The following is a 26,231-nucleotide window of genomic DNA, read 5'->3' on the forward strand; positions in this document are numbered from 1 at the left end:
TCGCTAATTTTCACACCTATTGAAATAATTAATTACATGTTATAAACCGTACTAATGAAATGTTTTGATGTTTGTTTAATACAGATGTTGACTGGGACATTAATAGCTATGTACATACCACAAGTAGTGTGCCTGCTGTATCTCGCTCTCAGATTCCTCTATATGTTGGCAACAGATATAAAACACACATTTCATGCCTATAGAAACGTAAGTTGTTGGTATAGATACCGTCACAATATTATAACAACATAAACAATTAGTCTATAAATAGTCGTAAGAGAAAGTTTCAAAATTAAGATTATTTGAATCGAATATATACCAAATTTTAAACGTTATATCGAGTAAGTTATATGTAACTAGCAAATATGTTGCTGTGTAATATCATGATTATTTCACATCTAACGGAGCATTTCTCTCATTAATTTAGGGACATACGGGATGTATAGAGCTAGCAGTACTAGATAAGGTTAGTTTGACGTTCACTACCATTTATACTAAATATTCTGTTAATGTAGATATATCATTTAACTTATTTATATAATATTTTCACACTGATTTTGAAAATGTTAACCATTATAGATGCTGTGTGTTTTATATATTAGATGTATTCAATTATCTTGAAAATATACCAAACTAGGTATATAATGTACTATGCATATTATATTATTACCATTTGATATTAAATGTCCGGCGAGTAAGTTTAACACGAAAATCGAGATTTCCAAAATATAAATAACTGGCTAGTTTAAAAAAAACGGATCGAGAAAGTAACAACCAATATTCAAAAAAATAATCAAATAATCATGCGCATTATTAAAATAGAAGATATGAAAGAGACGTGTATTTTGGAATGGATATAAATGAATTAATAGATAAATAAAAACAAAAGAATGGAAATGAAACTCAGTTTCATACGTTTTGTATTCTATTTCTGTAGGCAAAAAATGACCGCCTTGCGAATGCGAAACAAATACAACATGTCAGAATGTTATTTCTAAAGCCAGACAACTCGACATCACCTGGGTAAGTCGCGCATCAGCTGTTTCTGAATGATAATAGTAGAGTATGTATAAAACAAAATTATTACTAGTCAGTGCTAAAAAGGAAACATAATGTATTGCCCACTATGGCGATTTCATGACATATTTTTGTGAGTGTGAGAGTAGTCAGATTATGCATGTACTCATTTTGTTACTGTTATGGTTATTTCTATTGTTAAATAAAAACATTTTTTCCTTTCAGTCAGTTTATAAACAAACTTCTTGATACCATACAACTAAGCTACAAGAAAGAACGACCCTTCAGATACTCACGTAGGGTGGTTGTCACATTTACTGTGGCTCTCTTATGCCTGTATCAGGTTTGTATTCTATATACACAGCAATATCACATAATCTGATTAAAATGTAGCATTGCTTATATTGGGAGGAATGGCCAAATAACGAGTAGTAAATCATTCTCCAAAATGTAGCATAAAAAATGTAGACTAAGCGGTCAAATGTGTTTCATATTTCCTGTATCAGTATTGTCTTACAAACAATTAAGGTTTATTGGGAATGATACTCAATTAGAGAAATGTGGATTCGTAAGGCGAGTGTATTAAAAGAGACTGATTTAGTCTTTCTTGGTCTCTTAATGATAGCTAGATCGTTGGTACGTAACATATTGGCATCAACTGGAAGGGATATGACAAGAAACAGGAGCGCCTCCAAAGATATATCACTCTGCAAGTAGTAGTTCGTAGCTTTTACATGTTCTCTTCTTTCGCAAATTTCCGCCCGAAATTTTGAGCAAGTGCAAAGTCTACATATACATATTATTATTATATATGCATAGCGCGAAAAATGGCGAAAAATGGCACACCGCGAACTGTTTGAAAGCTAAAAAAACGACAAAAACCACTCGCAAAAATATCAATGTTCATTGTATATCTAAATATAGATGAACTCGTCATACCGAACCACAGGCTAAAAATAAATTTCATGGACACAGGTACTTCGCCAATGGACAGAGTGCGAACGCTCAAGAAAATGCTGGGGCATGTAAAATATGTATCCCTTATTTAGTCGTCTATGATGAAAACGCTCACCTGCGTTGTTGTAAAGTAATAAACCTTGATACCAGTGTTCTTAACAGTAAGATAATGAATGGCGAAAAACAATTTCAAGTGCGCTTCATATTTCCTCGGTAAAACAACTTTTTATTTCCTCTATGATTCCTTTGTTTACTTCCTATTTCCAAGTTGTTCCTACAGAACAATTTCTCCAGCCTTTTATACAATCTGCTTTGAACTAATAAATAAGAACAAAAAAGGTTGTAGAGACATGAATACTATTTTTATTCCAAAAATTAATTACGCTACTAAATATATTGAAATGTGGTCAAACATATTAAATGTAAATGAAATTGTAGTGAAAATCTTGCAAAATGTTACTCTGAGTACAACAAAGGCTGTTATTCTAAAGTGGTTCCAGTATATAATCACCCATAGAATATTGGCAACTAATGGTTTTTTGACAAGAATTAATATTTTAGATAACCCATTATGTCCGTTCTGTTAGCAGAGGGAGGAAACCGTATTACATATATTCTATGAGCATGTCGACAGATTATGGAGCAGAATTGAAAACTGTATTTTCTCGAAAACTTCTGTGTAAATCAAATTTTCAAAACATGAAATTCTATTTAGCAAGCGTGGTTAACAATACTAAGCACAAAACTCTGTAATGCTGATCGTTATTATAATTCTGAAAGGTTTTCCTCCTTGTGCAATGGCAAACTAAATGTGTTTTATCTTAAATCGGGTGTATTATCAAATCTTGTTAAGGATTAATATTATGTGAATATAAATATTTCTATTCTCACAGAGAAATTTATTCAAATGCATTGTAGACGCACTCCAAATGAAATCCAGTATTTTTCATTACCAAAATGTAATATTAGAAAAAATAATCAAAAATTTTAATTGTCTGGTGTCTTAAACCAATGCATTTAAAATACAATTTTTGTATGCTAAATATTATAAGTGAGAAAATGAGAGTGAAAGAGATGTTTATTTTGTATTTGTCTTTGCATACTGTAAAATGTATTTAAAGTGAAAAAATCTTTTTATTTCCGAAAGGTGACTGTATCTGTTTTCGGGGTTGGAACATATGAGATAATATCACTGGCTGAGTTTGTCGACAATCTCGAATTTAAAAATTCTTCTGTCTTATTTGAATTCAAAGATGAATTTTACGACGTTTTGACAGGTACGTGTTAATATATTGATCAAACTGGTTGTCAAGATTGTTTGCCAATAAATGAATGAAAAGTGTCCATGTGAAGATGAAAATGTGATATCGTATGAATAACAAATAATCGACTCTAAAAGTAATTTACCTAGAGTTTAATGGGACACACTAGAATTTGGTTATTACATATTGTGTCAACTTCAAGGTAAAGACAGATATTGATTTGTCAGTTTTACGTGTGTTTGGTCAAAATTCAATGTGTCTGTTATCCTGATGGAATTATGACTGGAACTACATGTCTGGTTCTTCGGCCTATCGATTCGAGATATCACTCGCCCACACAGCCACTAGAAACAGTTCTTATTTGTCTTATTTCAATGTTCATTCGGCAATCATTCTGGATTTCCATATTGCTGATTGTATACTGTCCTCAGATATGTACGTACCTTAAATTTGGATATTTTGGCGTCGGGAAATCTTGGCGTTTTTTTTATCAAAATAGGGTTTAATTTTGGTGTATTTAAATTTGGCGTTTTCCAGTGTACTGTAATTGGCGCATAACTTTTATCTGAACGAAACATTAAATTCTGAAGACTAACTTGGTTCACACGTCCTTTCGTAGCAAAGATCCCTCAACAATGAAAAACTGACGTTATTTGATTTAAAGGCATATCGATATTTAGACCTTTTGAAATATTGGTCTTCCATAACAATAACACGTAGATGTATTTTGTCCTGATAAAAAATAAACAAACAAATTAATACGTAGTTAAATGCTGAGGTGTTAAACGTTCGTGCCAAACGCCAAATAAGCCAAAATATGACCACATCCAAAATATGCCTATTTACAGTACGTAATTTGGAAGCCGATTAGGATTTCCAGGCGTTTTTTGTTTTGTTTTAATGTTCTCTAAAACGTAAAATTTAGTTTTCTGTTTCAAACCACACATGTTGACAAATTCTCTGTCTTTGCTAAGCCGTTAGTATATTTACAGTTTATTTCTGTTTATAGTATCCTTCTACGTATCGCTGATATTAGCCACCCTTCTATCTGGGATTTCCATTTTCCAAATTATGGTTTCCTATCGGAGGAACATGATGGCACTCTATAGGGGAGATTTCTCCGTCATTCCGAACGAGGCATATCATCAGTCAGCTATCACAGTAATGGTAAGGGCTAAATACTTAAAAAAAAAGTCCTAGCAAAGTTACCTTTTCAAGCGTCCCATTGTTCAGGAGCTTCTGACCCAGAACCGTTCACACACCGGCACCGACACCACTATGTAACGTGCACGTCACCAGACAGTCTTTTTAAGCCGCCCCTTTTTCGGGATTTTTTTACACAGTACTTTGTACAGTGATCAATTTCAATCTCAAAACAAGTTAGTGTTCGCCAATGTCTAAACGAGCAAAGTATCGAGCTCCACGCATCATTGGTCGATGAGGATTAACGTTCTTGTTCCGGAATGAATAATGAATGGGGCTTAAGTTGTTCCGGTTATAACTGACATATTTTGATTAATGAATGGGGCTTAAGTTGTTCCGGTTATAACTGACATATTTTGATTAATGAATGGGGCTTAAGTTGTTCCGGTTATAACTGATACATTTTGATTAATGAATGGGGCTTAAGTTGTTCCGGTTATAACTGACATATTTTGATTAATGAATGGGGCTTAAGTTGTTCCGGTTATAACTGATACATTTCGATTAATGAATGGGGCTTAAGTTGTTCCGGTTATAACTGATACATTTTGATTAATGAATGGGGCTTAAGTTGTTCCGGTTATAACTGACATATTTTGATTAATGAATGGGGCTTAAGTTGTTCCGGTTATAACTGATAAATTTTGATTAATTAATGAGGCTTAAGTTGTTCCGGTTATAACTGAGCCTAGGACATACACCAAACGAATATCTGTGTGATTCTTTACAATATAGATTCATGTTCCTATCAGTGGTATACCTCACTTGCAGTTCTAATTCATTGTTCAGTACTCTATAAAAATAAACTGCATGAGCCTATTGAATTACTTTTTATATCGCCTCAATATTGTAAGGTATGTTTTACCATTTTGGCAATTCAATCCAACTTAATTAGTAAAATTGAAGTACATGTATCACCAACGCTTACCATACACTACCCAAGGGAGGCAACGCCAACAAAAAATCATCACAAACTTATCCATTGATTAACCTGATATATTCAATAATGTCAGTAATAGAGACGAACATTACTAGTTAAATGATTTCATTTGAATTATATTTCCTCTGATTTGAAAAGATTGCTACCAATTGATTTTGTTCTGAGAGTATTTTACAATTTTCAGATTGACAATTTACATTATCCGGGCTACCAAATAGCATATCTGTTTTGGGGTGAGTATTGCAATTCACGCTAAAATAAAACTTATCAGAATGAAAAACCAAATAAAGTGCCTACTAAATAATTAGTGGATTATTATATTATTTGCTATTCAAAATGTTCATTGCCCGCCTTATTATTACTGAAGCATCATCTATTCAATCTGTTTTAAATTAAATACACATTGGTGACAAGTCGCATGACCATCGAAGAACATAGACTATAGTCTATAACGATCATTTACAAAGTTTCATAGGTTTTATATCAAATAGTCACTCTAAAATTATTGAATAATTTCATTTTATAAACATGCTATCAATTAGCCAATTTAAGGTGACACCATATTTTAGTGCATTGTGATTCCATTCACAGGTTATCTGATACATATCGATGTATTTTTCATCGCCTGCGTGCTGATAGCCTATCTCGTAGTTTTGCCAATTCTCGGCAAAGTCCCATTGGGTTTTCTCCAACCTTTTCTGACACTGGTGTAAGTATATTGTCACTATATGCGGAGTATTCATTACACAGAATAAAGGGAAAGCGGACAAAAGTAACATGATCCTTGAGAACTTCGACCATAAATGATTCTGCTAGTCGTATAAATATGAACATAGTTATTATATGATCATGAATTATGTCACCGAATACGTTGCTAATATTATCATTTACTTTATGTACATCTAGTGATTTCATTTCAGTTAGAGTTATGTGCCGTAGGTCCAACACTCATGAAGCAAGGGGAGCTTTTAATAGGTTATTCCCCACTACAAGTTACCACCGTTTCGAATTCTTCAAGTATTAAAAAGAGATGAAACTGCCAAAAATTATAATATTTACATCTAAGGTGCAGTGAAATGAGTATATACGATCAGGCCATGAAGCCAATCTGTTATCTGTAGTTTTATTTTTACGATGTTATTACTTATTGTAAAGTGATTTCTGAATATAAGGCTTAACACTATGAGTTTTACCGTGCATAAATTATGTGTTGTAACTAATATTCACACATGCTTGTCTGCCACATATTATGGTTTTTAACAGATCACTTAAGGAAAAACAAAATACCGGATATACTAATTTTCGTTCAGTATGGCACATATAACTTTAAAATAAACAAAATTAATAGCATATTATCAATAAGTTTTCATGAAGTTCGGTTTATGAATATTAAGTTATATCAATCAATGTTGTTTTTGTTAAAATGTTTCAGATCAACAACAGCTATACGGCTGTTGATTAATATAGTTCAGAAATTCATATCTAAAAGATGGCTCCTGCACGACCATGACGTGCTTAACACAGAAACCGGCAAAAACGACAAAGTGTTATCTTTGAAGAACAGGTAGGTCGTAGTTTGATCTTAAGCCTAGCTTGTTGGCACTATCAGGTCACAGACCACGGTGGCTATGTTGGCACTATAAGGTCACAGACTACGGTGGGTATGTTGGCACTATCAGGTCACAAATTATGGTGGCTATGGTGGCACTATCAAGTCACAGACTACTGTGGCTATGTTGGAACTATCACGTCACAGACAATGGTGGCTATGTTGGCACTATTAGGTCACAGACTACGGTGGCTATGTTGGCACTAACAGGTCACAGACCACGGTGGCTACGTTGGCACTATCAGGCACAGACCACGGTGGCTATGTTGGCATAATTAGACACAAACCACGGTGGCTATGTTGTCACTATCAGGCCACAGACCACGGTGGCTATGTTGGCACTATCAGGTCACAGACTATGGTAACTATGTTGGCACTATCAAGTCACAAACTACTGTGGCTCTGTTGGCACTATCAGGTCACAGACCACGGTGGCTACGTTGGCACTATCAGGTCACAGACTATGGTGGCTATGTTGCCACTATCAGGTCACAGACTACGGTGGCTATGTTGGCACTATCAGGTCACAGACTATGGTGGCTATGTTGGCACTATCAGGTCACAGACTACGGTGGCTATGTTGGCACTATCAGGCACAGACCACGGTGGCTATGTTGGCATTATCAGGCACAGACCACGGTGGCTATGTTGGTACTATCAGGTCACAGACTACGGTGGCTATGTTGGCACTATCAGGTCACAGACTACGATAGCTATGTTGGCACTATCAGGTCTCAGACTTCGGTGGTTATGTTGGCACTATCAGGCACAGACCACGGTGGCTATATTGGCATTATCAGGCACAGACCACGGTGCCTATGTTGGTACTATCAGGTCACATACTACGGTAGCTATGTTGGCACTATCAGGTCACAGACTACGATGGCTATGTTGGCACTATCAGGTCACAGACTTCGGTGGCTATGTTAGTACTATCAGGTCACAGACCACGGTGGCTTTGTGGACACAATCAGGTCACAGACCACGGTGGCTATGTTGACGCTATCAGGTCACAGACCACGGTGGCTATGTTGACACTATCAGGTCACAAACCACGGTAGCTATGTTAGCACTATCAGGTCACAGACTACGGTGGCTATGTTGGCACTATCAGGTCACAGACTATGTTGGCTATGTTGGCACTATCAGGTCACAGACCAGGGTGGCTATGTTGTCACTATCAGGCCACAGACCACGGTGGCTATGTTAGCACTATCAGGTCACAGACTATGGTAACTATGTTGGCAGTATCAAGTCACAAACTACTGTGGCTCTGTTGGCACTATCAGGTCACAGACCACGGTGGCTACGTGGGCACTATCAGGTCACAGACTACAGTGGCTATGTTGGCACTATCAAGTCACAGACCACGGTGGCTATGTTGGCACTTTCAGGTCACAGATTATGGTGGCTATGTTAGCACTATGAGGTCACAGACCACGGTGGCTATGTTGGCACTATCAGGTCACAGACCACGGCGGCTATGTTAGCACTATAAGGTCACAGACCACGGTGGCTATGTTGTCACTATCAGGTCACAGACTATGGTGGCTATGTTGACACTATCAGGTCACAGACCACGGTGGCTATGTTGACACTATCACGTCAAAGACCACAGTGGCTATGTTAGCACTATCAGGTCACATACCACGGTGGCTATGTTGGCACTATCAAGTCACAGACCACGGTTGCTATGTTGACACTATCAGGTCACAGACCACGGTGGCTATGTTGACGCTATCAGGCCATAGACTACGGTGGCTATGTTAGCACTATCAGGTCACAGACCACGGTGGCTATGTTGGCACTATCAGGTCACAGACCACGATGGGTATGTTGGCACTATCAGGTCACAGACCACGGTGGGTATGTTGGTACTATCAGGTCACAGACCATGGTGGCTATGTTGACACTACCAGGTCACAGACCAAGGTGGCTATGTTGAAACTATCAGGTCACAGACCACGGTGGCTATTTTGGCACTATCAGGTCACAGACTATGGTGGCTATGTTGGCACTATCAGGTCACAGACCACGGTGGCTATGTTGGCACTATCAGGCACAGACCACGGTGGCTATGTTGGCACTATCAGGTCACAGACCACGGTGGCTATGTTGGCACTATCAGGTCACAGACTACGGTGGCTATGTTGGCACTATCAGGTCACAGACTACGGTGGCTATGTTGGCACTATCAGGTCACAGACCACGGTGGCTATGTTGGCACTATCAGGTCACAGACCACGGTGGCTATGTTGGCACTATCAGGTCACAGACCACGGTGGCTATGTTGACACTATCAGGTCACAGACCACGGTGGCTATGTTGGCACTATCAGGTCACAGACCACGGTGGCTATGTTGGCACTATCAGGTCACAGACTACGGTGGCTATGTTGGCACTATCAGGTCACAGACTACGGTGGCTATGTTGGCACTATCAGGTCACAGACTACGGTGGCTATGTTGGCACTATCAGGTCACAGACCACGGTGGCTATGTTGGCACTATCAGGTCACAGACTACGGTGCTATGTTGGCACTATCAGGTCACAGACTACGGTGGCTATGTTGGCACTATCAGGTCACAGACCACGGTGGCTATGTTGGCACTATCAGGTCACAGACTACGGTGGCTATGTTGGCACTATCAGGTCACAGACTACGGTGGCTATGTTGGCACTATCAGGTCACAGACCGTGGCTATGGCACTATCAGGTCACAGACCACGGTGGCTATGTTGGCACTATCAGGTCACAGACCACGGTGGCTATGTTGCACTATAGGTCACAGACACGGTGGCTATGTTGGCACTATCAGGTCACAGACTATGGTGGCTATGTTGGCACTATCAGGTCACAGACCACGGTGGCTATGTTGGCACTATCAGGTCACAGACCACGGTGGCTATGTTGGCACTATCAGGTCACAGACCACGGTGGCTATGTTGGCACTATCAGGTCACAGACCACGGTGGCTATGTTGGCACTATCAGGTCACAGACCACGGTGGCTATGTTGGCACTATCAGGTCACAGACCACGGTGGCTATGTTGGCACTATCAGGTCACAGACCACGGTGGCTATGTTGGCACTATCAGGTCACAGACCACGGTGGCTATGTTGGCACTATCAGGTCACAGACCACGGTGGCTATGTTGGCACTATCAGGTCACAGACCACGGTGGCTATGTTGACACTATCAGGTCACAGACCACGGTGGCTATGTTGGCACTATCAGGTCACAGACCACGGTGGCTATTTGCACTATCAGGTCACAGACACGGTGGCTATGTTGGCACTATCAGGTCACAGACCACGGTGGCTATGTTGACACTATCAGGTCACAGACCACGGTGGCTATGTTGGCACTATCAGGTCACAGACTATGGTGGCTATGTTGGCACTATCAGGTCACAGACTACGGTGGCTATGTTGGCACTATCAGGTCACAGACTACGGTGGCTATGTTGGCACTATCAGGTCACAGACTACGGTGGCTATGTTGGCACTATCAGGTCACAGACCACGGTGGCTATGTTGGCACTATCAGGTCACAGACCACGGTGGCTATGTTGGCACTATCAGGTCACAGACTACGGTGGCTATGTTGGCACTATCAGGTCACAGACTACGGTGGCTATGTTGGCACTATCAGGTCACAGATTACGGTGGCTATGTTGGCACTATCAGGTCACAGACTTCGGTGGCTATATTAGCACTATCAGGTCACAGACCACGGTGGCTATGTTGGCACTATCAGGTCACAGACTACGATGGCTATGTTGGCACTATCAGGTCACAGACTTCGGTGGCAATGTTAGTACTATCAGGTCACAGACCACGGTGGCTATGTTGGCACTATCAGGTCACAGACCACGGTGGCTATGTTGGCACTATCAGGTCACAGACTACGGTGGCTATGTTGGCACTATCAGGTCACAGACCACGGTGGCTATGTTGGCACTATCAGGTCACAGACCACGGTGGCTATGTTGGCACTATCAGGTCACAGACTACGGTGGCTATGTTGGCACTATCAGGTCACAGACCACGGTGGCTATGTTAGCACTATCAGGTCACAGACCACGGTGGCTATGTTGACACTATCAGGTCACAGACCACGGTGGCTATGTTGGCACTATCAGGTCACAGACTACGGTGGCTATGTTGGCACTATCAGGTCACAGACTACGGTGGCTATGTTGGCACTATCAGGTCACAGACCACGGTGGCTATGTTGGCACTATCAGGTCACAGACTACGGTGGCTATGTTGGCACTATCAGGTCACAGACTACGGTGGCATATGTTGGCACTATCAGGTCACAGACCACGGTGGCTATGTTGACACTATCAGGTCACAGACTACGGTGGCTATGTTGGCACTATCAGGTCACAGACTACGGTGGCTATGTTGGCACTATCAGGTCACAGACTACGGTGGCTATGTTGGCACTATCAGGTCACAGACCACGGTGGCTATGTTGGCACTATCAGGTCACAGACCACGGTGGCTATGTTGGCACTATCAGGTCACAGACTACGGTGGCTATGTTGGCACTATCAGGTCACAGACTACGGTGGCTATGTTGGCACTATCAGGTCACAGACTACGGTGGCTATGTTGGCACTATCAGGTCACAGACTACGGTGGCTATGTTGGCACTATCAGGTCACAGACACGGTGGCTATGTTGGCACTATCAGGTCACAGACTACGGTGGCTATGTTGGCACTATCAGGTCACAGACTACGGTGGCTATGTTGCACTATCAGTCACAGACCACGGTGGCTATGTTGGCACTATCAGGTCACAGACCACGGTGGCTATGTTGGCACTATCAGGTCACAGACTACGGTGTATGTTGGCACTATCAGGTCACAGACTACGGTGGCTATGTTGGCACTATCAGGTCACAGACCACGGTGGCTATGTTGGCACTATCAGGTCACAGACCACGGTGGCTATGTTGGCACTATCAGGTCACAGACCACGGTGGCTATGTTGGCACTATCAGGTCACAGACCACGGTGGCTATGTTGGCACTATCAGGTCACAGACTACTGTGGCTATGTTGGAACTATCAGGTCACAGACCACGGTGGCTATGTTGGCACTATCAGGTCACAGACCACGGTGGCTATGTTGGCACTATCAGGTCACAGACCACGGTGGCTATGTTGGCACTATCAGGTCACAGACTACGGTGGCTATGTTGGCACTATCAGGTCACAGACCACGGTGGCTATGTTGGCACTATCAGGTCACAGACCACGGTGGCTATGTTGGCACTATCAGGTCACAGACCACGGTGGCTATGTTGGCACTATCAGGTCACAGACCACGGTGGCTATGTTGGCACTATCAGGTCACAGACTACGGTGGCTATGTTGGCACTATCAGGTCACAGACCACGGTGGCTATGTTGGCACTATCAGGTCACAGACCACGGTGGCTATGTTGGCACTATCAGGTCACAGACTACGGTGGCTATGTTGGCACTATCAGGTCACAGACTACGGTGGCTATGTTGGCACTATCAGGTCACAGACTACGGTGGCTATGTTGGCACTATCAGGTCACAGACCACGGTGGCTATGTTGGCACTATCAGGTCACAGACCACGGTGGCTATGTTGGCACTATCAGGTCACAGACCACGGTGGCTATGTTGGCACTATCAGGTCACAGACTACGGTGGCTATGTTGGGCACTATCAGGTCACAGACCACGGTGGCTATGTTGGCACTATCAGGTCACAGACTACGGTGGCTATGTTGGCACTATCAGGTCACAGACTACGGTGGCTATGTTGGCACTATCAGGTCACAGACTACGGTGGCTATGTTGGCACTATCAGGCACAGACCACGGTGGCTATGTTGGCATATCAGGCACAGACACGGTGGCTATGTTGGATATCAGGCACAGACCACGGTGGCTATGTTGGTACTATCAGGTCACAGACTACGGTGCTATGTTGGCACTATCAGGTCACAGATTACGGTAGCTATGTTGGCACTATCAGGTCACAGATTACGATGGCTATCTTGGCACTATCAGGTCACAGACTTCGGTGGCTATGTTAGCACTATCAGGTCACAGACCACGGTGGCTATGTTGACACTATCAGGTCACAGACCACGGTGGCTATGTTGACGCTATCAGGTCACAAACTATGGTGGCTATGTTGGCACTATCAGGTCACAGACTATGGTGGCTATGTTGGCACTATCAGGTCACAGACTACGGTGGCTATGTTGGCACTATCAGGCACAGACCACGGTGGCTATGTTGGCATTATCAGGCACAGACCACGGTGGCTATGTTGGTACTATCAGGTCACAGACTACGGTAGCTATGTTGGCACTATCAGGTCACAGACTACGATGGCTATGTTGGCACTATCAGGTCACAGACTTCGGTGGCTATGTTAGCACTATCAGGTCACAGACCACGGTGGCTATGTTAGCACTATCAGGTCACAGACCACGGTGGCTATGTTAGCACTATCAGGTCACAGACCACGGTGGCTATGTTAGCACTATCAGGTCTCAGACCACGGTGGCTATGTTGGCACTTTCAGGTCACAGATTATGGTGGCTATGCTAGCACTATGAGGTCACAGACCACGGTGGCTATGTTGGCACTATCAGGTCACAGACCACGGCGGCTATGTTAGCACTATCAGGTCACAGACCACGGTGGCTATTTTGGCACTATCAGGTCACAGACTATGGTGGCTATGTTGGCACTATCAGGTCACAGACTATGGTGGCTATGTTGGCACTATCAGGTCACAGACCACGGTGGCTATGTTGTCACTATCAGGTCACAGACTACGGTGGCTATGTTGTCACTTTCAGGTCACAGACTATGGTGGCTATGTCAGCACTATCAGGTCAAAGACCACGGTGGCTATATGTTGGCATTATTAGGTCACAGACCACGGTGGCTATGTTGGCACTATCAGGTCACAGACTACGGTGGCTATGTTGACACTATCAGGTCACAGACTATGGTGGCTATGTCGGCACTATCAGGTCACAGACCACGGTGGCTATGTTGACACTACAGGTCAGCACAGACCACGATGGCTATGTCGGCACTATCAGGTCACAGACCACGATGGCTATGTTGGCACTATCAGGTCACAGACCACGATGGCAATGTTGGCACTATCAGTTCACAGACCACGATGGCTATGTCGGCACTATCAGGTCACAGACCACGTTGGCTATGTTGACACTATCAGGTCACAGACCACGATGGCTATGTCGGCACTCTCAGTTCACAGACTACGGTGGCTATGTTGGCACTATCAGGTCACAGACTATGTTGGCTATGTTGGCACTATAAGGTCACAGACTACGGTGGCTATGTTGGCACTATCAGGCACAGATCACGGTGGCTATGTTGGCATTATCAGGCACAGACCACGGTGGCTATGTTGGTACTATCAGGTCACAGACTACGGTGGCTATGTTGGCACTATCAGGTCACAGACTACGATGGCTATGTTGGTACTATCAGGTCACAGACTTCGGTGGTTATGTTAGCACTATCAGGTCACAGACCACGGTGGCTATGTTGGCATTATCAGGTCACAGACTATGGTGGCTATGTTGGCACTATCAGGTCACAGACTACGGTGGCTATGTTGGCACTATCAGGCACAGACCATGGTGGCTATGTTGGTACTATCAGGTCACAGACTTCGGTGGTTATGTTAGCACTATCAGGTCACAGACCACGGTGACTATGTTGGCACTATCAAGTCACAGACCACGGTGGCTATGTTGACACTATCAGGTCACAGACCACGTTAGCTATGTTAGCACTATCAAGTCACAGACTACGGTGCCTATGTTGGCACTATCAGGTCACAGACCACGGTGGCTATGTTGTCACTATCAGGCCACAGACCACGATGGCTATGTTAGCACTATCAGGTCACAGACTATGGTAAGTATGTTGGCACTATCAAGTCACAAACTACTGTGGCTCTGTTGGCACTATCAGGTCACAGACCACGGTGGCTACGTTGGCACTATCAGGTCACAGACTACGGTGGCTATGTTGGCACTATCACGTCACAGACTACGGTGGCTATGTTGGCACTATCAGGTCACAGACTATGGTGGCTATGTTGGCACTATCAGGTCACAGACTACAGTGGCTATGTTGGCACTATCAGGCACAGACCACGGTGGCTATGTTGGCATTATCAGGCACAGACCACGGTGGCTATGTTGGTACTATCACGTCACAGACTACGGTGGCTATGTTGGCATTATCAGGCACAGACCACGGTGGCTATGTTGGCATTATCAGGCACAGACCACGGTGACTATGTTGGTACTATCAGGTCACAGACTACGATAGCTATTTTGGCACTATCAGGTCACAGATTACGATGGCTATGTTGGCACTATCAGGTCACAGACTTCGGTGGCTATGTTAGCACTATCAGGTCACAGACCACGGTGGCTATTTTGACACTATCAGGTCACAGACCACGGTGGCTATGTTGACGCGATCAGGTCACAAACTATGGTGGCTATGTTGGCACTATCAGGCACAGACCACGGTGGCTATGTTGGCATTATCAGGCACAGACCACGGTGGCTATGTTGGTACTATCAGGTCACACACTACGGTAGCTATGTTGGCACTATCAGGTCATAGACTACGATGGCTATGTTGGCGCTATCAGGTCACAGACTTCGGTGGCTATGTTAGTACTATCAGGTCACAGATCACGGTGGCTATGTTGACACTATCAGGTCACAGACCACGGTGGCTATGTTAGCACTATCAGGTCACAGACCACGGTGGCTATGTTGGCACTTTCAGGTCACAGATTATGGTGGCTATGTTAGCACTATGAGGTCACAGACCACGGTGGCTATGTTGGCACTATCAGGTCACAGACCACGGCGGCTATGTTAGCACTATCAGGTCACAGACCACGGTGGCTATGTTGGCACTATCAGGTCACAGACCACGGTGGCTATGTTGACGCGATCAGGTCACAAACTATGGTGGCTATGTTGGCGCTATCAGGTCACAGACTATGGTGGCTATGTTGGCACTATCAGGTCACAGACCACGGTGGCTATGTTGGCACTATCAGGCACAGACCACGGTAGCTATGTTGGCATTATCAGGCACAGACCACGGTGGCTATGTTGGTACTATCAGGTCACAGACTACGGTAGCTATGTTGGCACTATCAGGTCATAGACTACGATGGCTATGTTGGCGCTATCAGGTCACAGACTTCGGTGGCTATGTTAGTACTATCAGGTCACAGATCACGGTGGCTATGTTGATACTATCAGGTCACAGACCACGGTGGCTATGTTAGCACTATCAGGTCACAGACTATGGTAATTATGTTGGCACTATCAAGTCACAAACTACTGTGGCTCTGTTGGCACTATCAGGTCACAGACCACGGTGGCTACGTTGGCACTATCAGGTCACAGACTACGGTGGCTATGTGTTGGCACTATCACGTCACAGACAGACTACGGTGGCTATGTTGGCACTATCAGGTCACAGACTATGGTGGCTATGTTGGCACTATCAGGTCACAGACTACAGTGGTATGTTGGCACTATCAGGCACAGACCACGGTGGCTATGTTGGCATTATCAGGCACAGACCACGGTGGCTATGTTGGTACTATCACGTCACAGACTACGGTGGCTATGTTGGCATTATCAGGCACAGACCACGGTGGCTATGTTGGCATTATCAGGCACAGACCACGGTGGCTATGTTGGTACTATCAGGTCACAGACTACGGTAGCTATGTTGGCACTATCAGGTCACAGATTACGATGGCTATGTTGGCACTATCAGGTCACAGACTTCGGTGGCTATGTTAGCACTATCAGGTCACAGACCACGGTGGCTATGTTGACACTATCAGGTCACAGACCACGGTGGCTATGTTGACGCTATCAGGTCACAAACTATGGTGGCTATGTTGGCACTATCAGGTCACAGACCACGGTGGCTATGTTGGCATTATCAGGCACAGACATCGGTGGCTATGTTGGTACTATCAGGTCACAGACTACGGTAGCTATGTTGGCACTATCAGGTCATAGACTACGATGGCTATGTTGGCGCTATCAGGTCACAGACTTCGGTGGCTATGTTAGTACTATCAGGTCACAGATCACGGTGGCTATGTTGACACTATCAGGTCACAGACCACGGTGGCTATGTTAGCACTATCAGGTCACAGACCACGGTGGCTATGTTGGCACTTTCAGGTCACAGATTATGGTGGCTATGTTAGCACTCACAGATTATGGTGGCTATGCTAGCACTATGAGGTCACAGACCACGGTGGCTATGTTGGCACTATCAGGTCACAGACCACGGCGGCTATGTTAGCACTATCAGGTCACAGACCACGGTGGCTATTTTGGCACTATCAGGTCACAGACTATGGTGGCTATGTTGGCACTATCAGGTCACAGACTATGGTGGCTATGTTGGCACTATCAGGTCACAGACTACGGTGGCTATGTTGTCACTATCAGGTCACAGACTATGGTGGCTATGTTGGCACTATCAGGTCACAGACCACGGTGGCTATGTTGGCACTATCAGGTCACAGACTACGGTGGCTATGTTGGCACTATCAGGTCACAGACTATGGTGGCTATGTTGGCACTATCAGGTCACAGACCACGGTGGCTATGTTGGCACTATCAGGTCACAGACCACGGTGGCTATGTTGGCACTATCAGGTCACAGACCACGGTGGCTATGTTGGCACTATCAGGTCACAGACCACGGTGGCTATGTTGGCACTATCAGGTCACAGACCACGGTGGCTATGTTGGCACTATCAGGTCACAGACCACGGTGGCTATGTTGGCACTATCAGGTCACAGACCACGGTGGCTATGTTGGCACTATCAGGTCACAGAACATGGTGGCTATGTTGCACTATCAGGTCACAGACTAGGTGGCTATGTGGCACTATCAGGTCACAGACACGGTGGCTATGTTAGCACTATCAGGTCACAGACCACGGTGGCTATGTTGGCACTATCAGGTCACAGACCACGGTGGCTATGTTGGCACTATCAGGTCACAGACCACGGTGGCTAGTTTGTCACTTTCAGGTCACATTCTATGGTGGCTATGTCAGCACTATCAGGTCACAGACCACGGTGGCTATGTTGGCACTATCAGGTCACAGACTACGGTGGCTATGTTGGCACTATCAGGTCACAGACTACGGTGGCTATGTTGGCACTATCAGGTCACAGACTATGGTGGCTATGTTGGCACTATCAGGTCACAGACTACGGTGGCTATGTTGGCACTATCAGGCACAGACCACGGTGGCTATGTTGGCATTATCAGGTCACAGACTATGGTGGCTATGTTGGCACTATCAGGTCACAGACTACGGTGGCTATGTTGGCACTATCAGGTCACAGACTACGATGGCTATGTTGGTACTATCAGGTCACAGACCACGGTGGTTATGTTAGCACTATCAGGTCACAGACCACGGTGGCTATGTTGGCACTATCAGGTCACAGACTATGGTGGCTATGTTGGCACTATCAGGTCACAGACTACGGTGGCTATGTTGGCACTATCAGGCACAGACCACGGTGGCTATGTTGGCATTATCAGGCACAGACCACGGTGGCTATGTTGGTACTATCAGGTCACAGACTACGGTGGCTATGTTGGCACTATCAGGTCACAGACTACGATGGCTATGTTGGTACTATCAGGTCACAGACTATGGTGGCTATGTTGGCACTATCAGGTCACAGACTACGGTGGCTATGTTGGCACTATCAGGTCACAGACTTCGGTGGCTATGTTGGCACTATCAGGTCACAGACCACGGTGGCTATGTTGACACTATCAGGTCACAGACTTCGGTGGCTATGTTGGCACTATCAGGTCACAGACCACGGTGGCTATGTTGACACTATCAGGTCACAGACCACGGTGGCTATGTTGACGCTATCAGGTCACAAACTATGGTGGCTATGTTTGCACTATCAGGTCACAGACTATGGTGGCTATGTTGGCACTATCAGGTCACAGACTACGGTGGCTATGTTGACACATCAGGCACAGACCACGTTGGCTATGTTGGCATTATCAGGCACAGACCACGGTGGCTATGTTGGTACGATCAGGTCTATGTTGGTACGATCAGGTCACAGACTACGGTAGCTATGTTGGCACTATCAGGTCACAGACTACGATGGTTATGTTGGGACTATCAGGTCACAGACTTCGGTGGCTATGTTAGTACTATCAGGTCACAGACCACGGTGGCTATGTTGACACTATCAGGTCACAGACCACGGTGGCTATGTTGACGCTATCAGGTCACAGACCACGGTGGCTATGTTAGCACTATCAAGTTACAGACCACGGTGGCTATGTTGGCACTATCAAGTCACAGACCACGGTGGCTATGTTGACACTATCAGGTCACAGACCACGGTGGCTATGTTAGCACTATCAGGTCACAGACCACGGTGGCTATGTTGGCACTATCAGGTCACAGACTATGGTGGCTATGTTAGCACTATCAGGTCACAGAACACGGTGGCTATGTTGACACTATCAGGTCACAGACCACGGCGGCTATGTTAGCACTATCAGGTCACAGACCACGGTGGTTATATTGACACTATCAGGTAACAGACCACGGTGGCTATGTTGACGCTATCAGGTCACATACCACAGTGGCTATGTTAGCACTATCAGGTCACAGACCACGGTGGCTATGTTGGCACTATCAAGTCACAGACCACGGTGGCTATGTTGACACTATCAAGTCACAGACCACGGTGGCTATGTTGACGCTATCAGGCCACAGACTACGGTGGCTATGTTAGCACTATCAAGTCACAGACCACGGTGGCTATGCTGGCACTATCAAGTCACAGACCACGGTGGTTATGTTGACGCTATCAGGCCACAGACTACGATGGCTATGTTAGCACTATCAAGTCACAGACCACGGTGGCTATGTTGGCACTATCAGGTCACAGACCACGGTGGCTATGTTGGCACTATCAGGTCACAGACTACGGTGGGTATGTTGGTACTATCTGGTCACAGACCATGGTGGCTATGTTGACACTATCAGGTCACAGGCCACGGTGGCTATGTTGGCACTATCAGGTCACAGACTATGGTGGCTATGTTGGCACTATCAGGTCACAGACTATGGTGGCTATGTTGGCACTATCAGGTCACAGACTATGGTGGCTATGTTGGCACTATCAGGTCACAGACTACGGTGGCTATGTTGTCACTATCAGGTCACAGACTATGGTGGCTATGTCGGCACTATCAGGTCACAGACCACGGTGGCTATGTTGACACTATCAGGTCACAGACCACGGTGGCTATGTTGGCACTATCAGGTCACAGACCACGGTGGCTATGTTGGCACTATCAGTTCACAGACCACGATGGCTATGTTGGCACTATCAGGTCACAGACCACGATGGCTATGTTGGAACTATCAGTTCACAGACCACGATGGCTATGTCGGCACTATCAGGTCACAGACCACGGTGGCTATGTGGTGAAGGTGTCCATGGTACCACTAGTCAAACGTCTTTGTATGCTAGTAAAAATAACAGGAAGTTATAAATCCGCAATTTGATTTTTGGAAATGAAAAAACCTTCAAAATTTCCCATGTACTATACAACATATTATTTTTTTCATATGTTGCGTTTCTGTATTGTTTAAATATTTAACATATGTTACTTAAACACAGTGATCAGCGATTCATACATGGGGTGTCTTTAGTTTCCATACTAATGTTATTGGTAGTTGTAGTCTCTACACCTTTTTTAAGTCACAGATTAATGGTTTCACACATGACTCTGATAACTAATAATTGAATTTTATTCTATCACGTCAAATTAATTTTAGGGATACTTACCACAACATGGCATACTTCATGTTCTTTTACTACATACTCATCGCTTTAATCCGATGTCTGATGAGAATAGTCAAGGCTGTCGTTTTGGGTGTGATCCTCTTTGGTAGAATAGACAGGAGTGGACTGATGCACGGCTTTGAGACGTGGGATACAGGTAGAGTCAAATAAACAAATATCAAACCATTCTACAAGCAACTATTGCTAAATCTATGTCCTGATATTTGCCAATCTGATTAAAACCAGCTCTTCATATACGCTTACGCTTCATAGCGTAAGCGTATTGAAGAGCTGGTTTTAATCAGATTGGATATTTGCTAAATTTTGTCATAGCGAAATAGCATTTCCGGTACTTAGTCTATTAAAATATATAGAGCTGCTTTATGATTTAAATTCAATAAATAAATGTGTTTTGTTCAATGTATAGAAATCCTCTTACTTGCCAAGTCTTATACGATTTTGTGATGTGATCATCAAGCTTTAATTTTCAAGAGAACAAAAGTTTTTCGAATAATTTTCCTACAAAAAATTATGCCCGTTTTGAAAAATATATATATATATATATCATCATTACAATGGCAAGTTGTTGAAACTTTTCATGCACATACTTTTCAGGTTATATGGCGTACGTGAGTTTTCTTCAGATGGAGTTAGTGCACTGCCACCCAGTACTGGTAGTGTTCTGTGACCAACTCCTCAAGAGGTCCTCAGCCGGCACCGTCCAGGTACCAATGCATAATACTAATAATCTGCCAAACCACACAAGGTCAAGGACAACATCGAAGGAAGAACTGTTGACGTCATCATCTGTAGGGCATTATGGGACGTCATGCAATGTCACTGCCTCCATTGATATCCCAAAGTACAATAGGAGAATACATAACCGGTGGCTTAAAGTCTACACTCTGCTAAGGAATCCATCTTTGGTACATTGTTGAAAATGGACGCTAAAAGTATTGACACGTTTTTATCAAACTCTATATTCTTACATGTTCCCGTTTTATTATGAAATGCATTTTAAGCGTTTATTTATAGTGAGACTACACCAATGTGAAGGTCGTCCTCTAATCACCTTACTGTTACAGGGACGTTAGGTAAAACAAATGTGGTAAAATAATGATTTAATCTTACCGAATTCCAGGTATGCTTATCATGTACCTGACGGGCATGAACGTTTTTGTTTTGGTTTTTTTTTTTTTTTTTTTTTTTTTTTTGGTTTGTAGCTGTACATATATGTGCCATTTATTTTTTATATTGTAAGTAAATTTGGTTCTATTTCATGTAACAAATCCCGAATTTCCCGTTTCTGTACCAAGTCACACCTTACAAGTGCAACAATTTCTATCAAAAACAGGATATTATACATTTGGTTTTCCTATGACTGAACATCAATTGTTGAGTTGGGTCTAATTTTAAATGTCTCCCCTATTAGCAACAGGTTCAAATTTAGCAAATTAATAATCACCTATGTATCCACCAGAATCACCGAAACGCTTCAATGACCGTGATTTAGTCAACCGACGCAGAATCAGATAAAGATCACTTCTTCAATAAGAGTTATCTCCCTTTTTATATTAAAACTCACGATTTGGTGTATAATCTTAAGACGTATTTTAGACACGTATTGTGTTTACTTAGAATTTACATGATTCAGTACAACATACATAGACTCTATTATATTACTACTGTACTGTTAAGTTTGTAAAACTACAATACGCATTTGATCATCAAATATATTAAATATGATTATTTTGCTTCGTGAAGACATATTCCAAACTGCGGACTATTTTTCTACCTCACCGGACAAAGATATCCTCACTTCCGGTGAGTATCAGATTCCCCTGCCTTACCCTGCACCCTTAGAACATGTCTTGTGATAAACCGGAAGTTGGAAATAAAAACTAACCTGTACAGTCCAAATTACAATCAATATCACATTCGAACTCGAGCTCGTGCTTCACGGGCGTGCTGAACTTTGACCCAATGATCATCGCAATCCCACCTACCTTTACATTTCGTTGATGTTTACTCGGTAAAACACTTACATTGTATTTTACTGGTTTTATACAATATTGTCAGTATTTCTACGGTATATTTCAAAATGAATTAGATTCTTGTTTGCCACAGTGCAACAAGTTTAACAAAGTCTTGACACAGAAAAATTGCAATATTTAAAGGCCGGGGCCAGGGTATGTCAGTATTTCTATGGCATATTTCAAAATGACTTAGATTCTTGTTCGTCACAGTATTTAACAAAGTTTTGACACAGAAAATTGCAATATTTAAGTTGATTTATGTTTTTAACATTTTTGGTGAAATTACAGGGGCAAAAAAGGATCATTCCCTACCTAGAGAGTAGGACAGGGAAATCTTTACGAGATTCACGACAGTCTAATACTCGGTAAACCTCTGGCTAAACAGTCATGAATCTCCTCCCTGGGTAGAGATCACTCTGTCCTACCCTAAAGGTAGGGAAAGAACTTATTAATCCTGGCGAAACGCTTTGCGAGGGATATTAAATAGGGTTCTGTCGTCCGTTCCACTCAACGTAGATCCTTGAAACTTTCTGTTTATATCAAGCTAATGCCTTAAATGTGCCTTTTACAATTGTGGATCTTTAAGATCTCTACCGTTGTAATTTAGTCAAAAATACCAAGTTACTGTTTCCGTTGTCACCTGCTGTTATTTTTGTCAGTTTTACAATACTCACATATTGAAATATTTGTGTATTTAGACAACTACGTTTAACATCTGAGGTATAGATTATACTATATACATATTTAGATATTAGATTTTTATGTTTTGCTGTGCTTACTGATTATATACCTTTACAAAAAAATCAAACTATCAACATTGTTACATGAACAAATAACAGAATTGAGAAACCAGCAGCTAAATTCAAAACACAATTTAATTATATATACAATATTATACAGAGATGGTTTACAATATCTAAAGTAATTGGTGGTGGTACAAGAGTAATACGATGATTTAAAGTGTTACTTATCTGTATGCGAATGTCCTGGTATAATCCTTGATCCTTCCAGGTTTCAAATTAACAATAATCACAAATCCACAAGGAAATTGAATGTCCACCGATGATTTGTAAAGTTCCAGGCAATATGAATAAATCCACACAAAGTGTTGTAATAATCCACAGATAAAGTCACAATAGCTCTCCCAATAGAATCTTATATGGCGCTGTACAATTCTTGATATGTCTTATTACAGAAATATCTAACTAAAACAGTAAACAAGTAAACACACAGAACTTTCTGGAAATAGATCATTCTAGATCTCTACTTATAATCAACATGTTTACAAACATATTTGTTTATACGATGATAATATTCTAGAAAGTTCTATAACCTAAATTAATTATGTGAACTTTACACGATGTATTGATAATATAGCTATAGGAGTTATCTCCCCTATCTAATAACTACATGTATTTAGTGTCATACATAACAACATTAAACACGGACTATCTTTGGTCATAAAAAGTGATTATTCAATTTTGTCGCTCTTTTTTTCACTTGTGACCAAAATTTACATTTGTGAGTATGTCGTTCTATGACTTTATAATTGTCATTATGTCCGAATGTTCTCGTTTTCAAACAAATTATACTTCAATTAAGAGTAGGAAATTAATTATTGTTTGATTGTGGTTTAGTCGTTCATATGAAGGATGTGTGTGTCAGCCTTTTAGGATTATATCTTTTTAAAATAATTTACATACTTTACCTTCGTTGCAATTGCTTCTAATGTATTTTGTATGTTACATGTATCTGCTAATAAAAACGGTTGTAACACCGATCCCTATCCTATTCTTATTTTGTTCTGAATCCGTATGTAATAAAAACAAAACAAAGGTTCTGGAGATTTTATAGTAGAATATTAGACTGAGTTTTCCGAAACATCAAACGTTCCTTGGTCCAAAGTTTTACATATTATGTGTATGATAGATATAAATGCACATGACTCAAAGCGTATATATATACAATTACATAAATATCCATTTTCACGAGAATTCGCATGATTGAAATAACGAACATTGGATAAGAAGTTTGATTCCTACGCCAGGATACATATCATTTAAAACCACTGATTTTCGAACAATGATGAAGTAATGGAGTGAATAGTGATATAGCTACCCTATTATGAAGAAATAACAAAATGCACCTGATACACGCAGTGACTTTCAATGTAACGTAACCGGGTAGGAGATCTGGTTTGTGATAGTCCCCGGTATGGAAAGTAGAGATGAACACATCCATTACAAACGACATTGCCTACTGATAATTACGATATGATCAATAAAATATAACCACGTTAAATAAGACATTGGCAGTAAGCTTCCTTCACGTGTCACTTCCTTGGTTATATAAGCGAATAACAGATCAAGGAGAACATTGAACTTGATAAAAATTTATGTTTTGACAAAAACATATTGACCGATTCCAGACTCGCCTTCCGTCAGAACACTAGAACTGATATTTAAGTGTTATGTTTTCCCGCCTGTATCTGATTCAGTTTAACTACCACACCACGTTTAGTGACGAACGTGTTACTGACTTGGTATAACGGTCAGACGTAATGTATATAAATATTGTATCATGACGTATTGGGATGATATTGATATCGTTATAAATGTTATTCGACACGTGCACACTACACAAATTTCGTGGTTTACCACGTTTATGACGGAATAATATCCCTACAAAAATAGAGATTTGGAAACAAATAGAGTGAGTGAAATAAGAACCACGTGCATGCAATATTCTAAAAGCAATGATAATATATATGTAACTGTAATACTTACAGAAATGCTTCGATGTTTATTAATTCAAAAATGTTACATTGTATGTTATCAAAAACATAGGACTAACCGTCAACCTGAATTCGGTACGTTGTAACTAAATTATATTGCAATGGTTGACCTCTTTCAGCTATCGCATACGTTTATACGTTATAATTATGATTAATATGTAGTTACCAAATTTATATCGAAAAATGTCAATTAACTAATTATTGTCGCGTTGAAGGTCAGGACATTTAGTATAATATCTATACCTTGTACTGTTATAGTTATGGAGCGATTCACAAAGTACAACCAGTGATTGTCTACAAATACATTAAATATAATTCATATAAAAATGACCTATACGCCAAAGTATCACTTTGTTCTTTTTTAATGTTGCAACAACGTTTCATTCCGTTGCAAACTTTCTCTCCATTTACCACTATATATGACGTATGCACACTACCAACATAGACGGT

General features: G+C 42.3%; 1 protein-coding gene across 5 annotated transcripts in view; it reads left to right on the top strand.

Moving 5' to 3' along the window:
• LOC138315670 (stimulated by retinoic acid gene 6 protein-like) overlaps nt 1-24,778 on the top strand; it is a 94,322-nt gene extending 69,544 nt beyond the window's left edge. For 4 of the 5 annotated variants that reach the window (XM_069256860.1, XM_069256855.1, XM_069256856.1 and 1 more), the window contains 11 exons: nt 85-207; nt 428-466; nt 938-1,023; nt 1,243-1,360; nt 3,122-3,251; nt 4,246-4,403; nt 5,564-5,612; nt 5,971-6,088; nt 6,812-6,943; nt 20,945-21,108; nt 21,567-24,778. In XM_069256860.1, coding sequence (XP_069112961.1) covers nt 85-207; nt 428-466; nt 938-1,023; nt 1,243-1,360; nt 3,122-3,251; nt 4,246-4,403; nt 5,564-5,612; nt 5,971-6,088; nt 6,812-6,943; nt 20,945-21,108; nt 21,567-21,889 — 1,440 coding nt within the window. In that variant the 3' untranslated portion in view covers nt 21,890-24,778. The remainder of the gene's footprint in view (nt 1-84; nt 208-427; nt 467-937; nt 1,024-1,242; nt 1,361-3,121; nt 3,252-4,245; nt 4,404-5,563; nt 5,613-5,970; nt 6,089-6,811; nt 6,944-20,944; nt 21,109-21,566) is intronic. The other variant, XM_069256858.1, reaches the window with a different exon arrangement.
• The last annotated feature ends 1,453 nt before the right edge of the window (nt 24,779-26,231 follow it).

Source organism: Argopecten irradians, chromosome 2 (genome assembly GCF_041381155.1).
Source record: "Argopecten irradians isolate NY chromosome 2, Ai_NY, whole genome shotgun sequence".
Taxonomy (NCBI): Eukaryota; Metazoa; Mollusca; class Bivalvia; order Pectinida; family Pectinidae; genus Argopecten; species Argopecten irradians.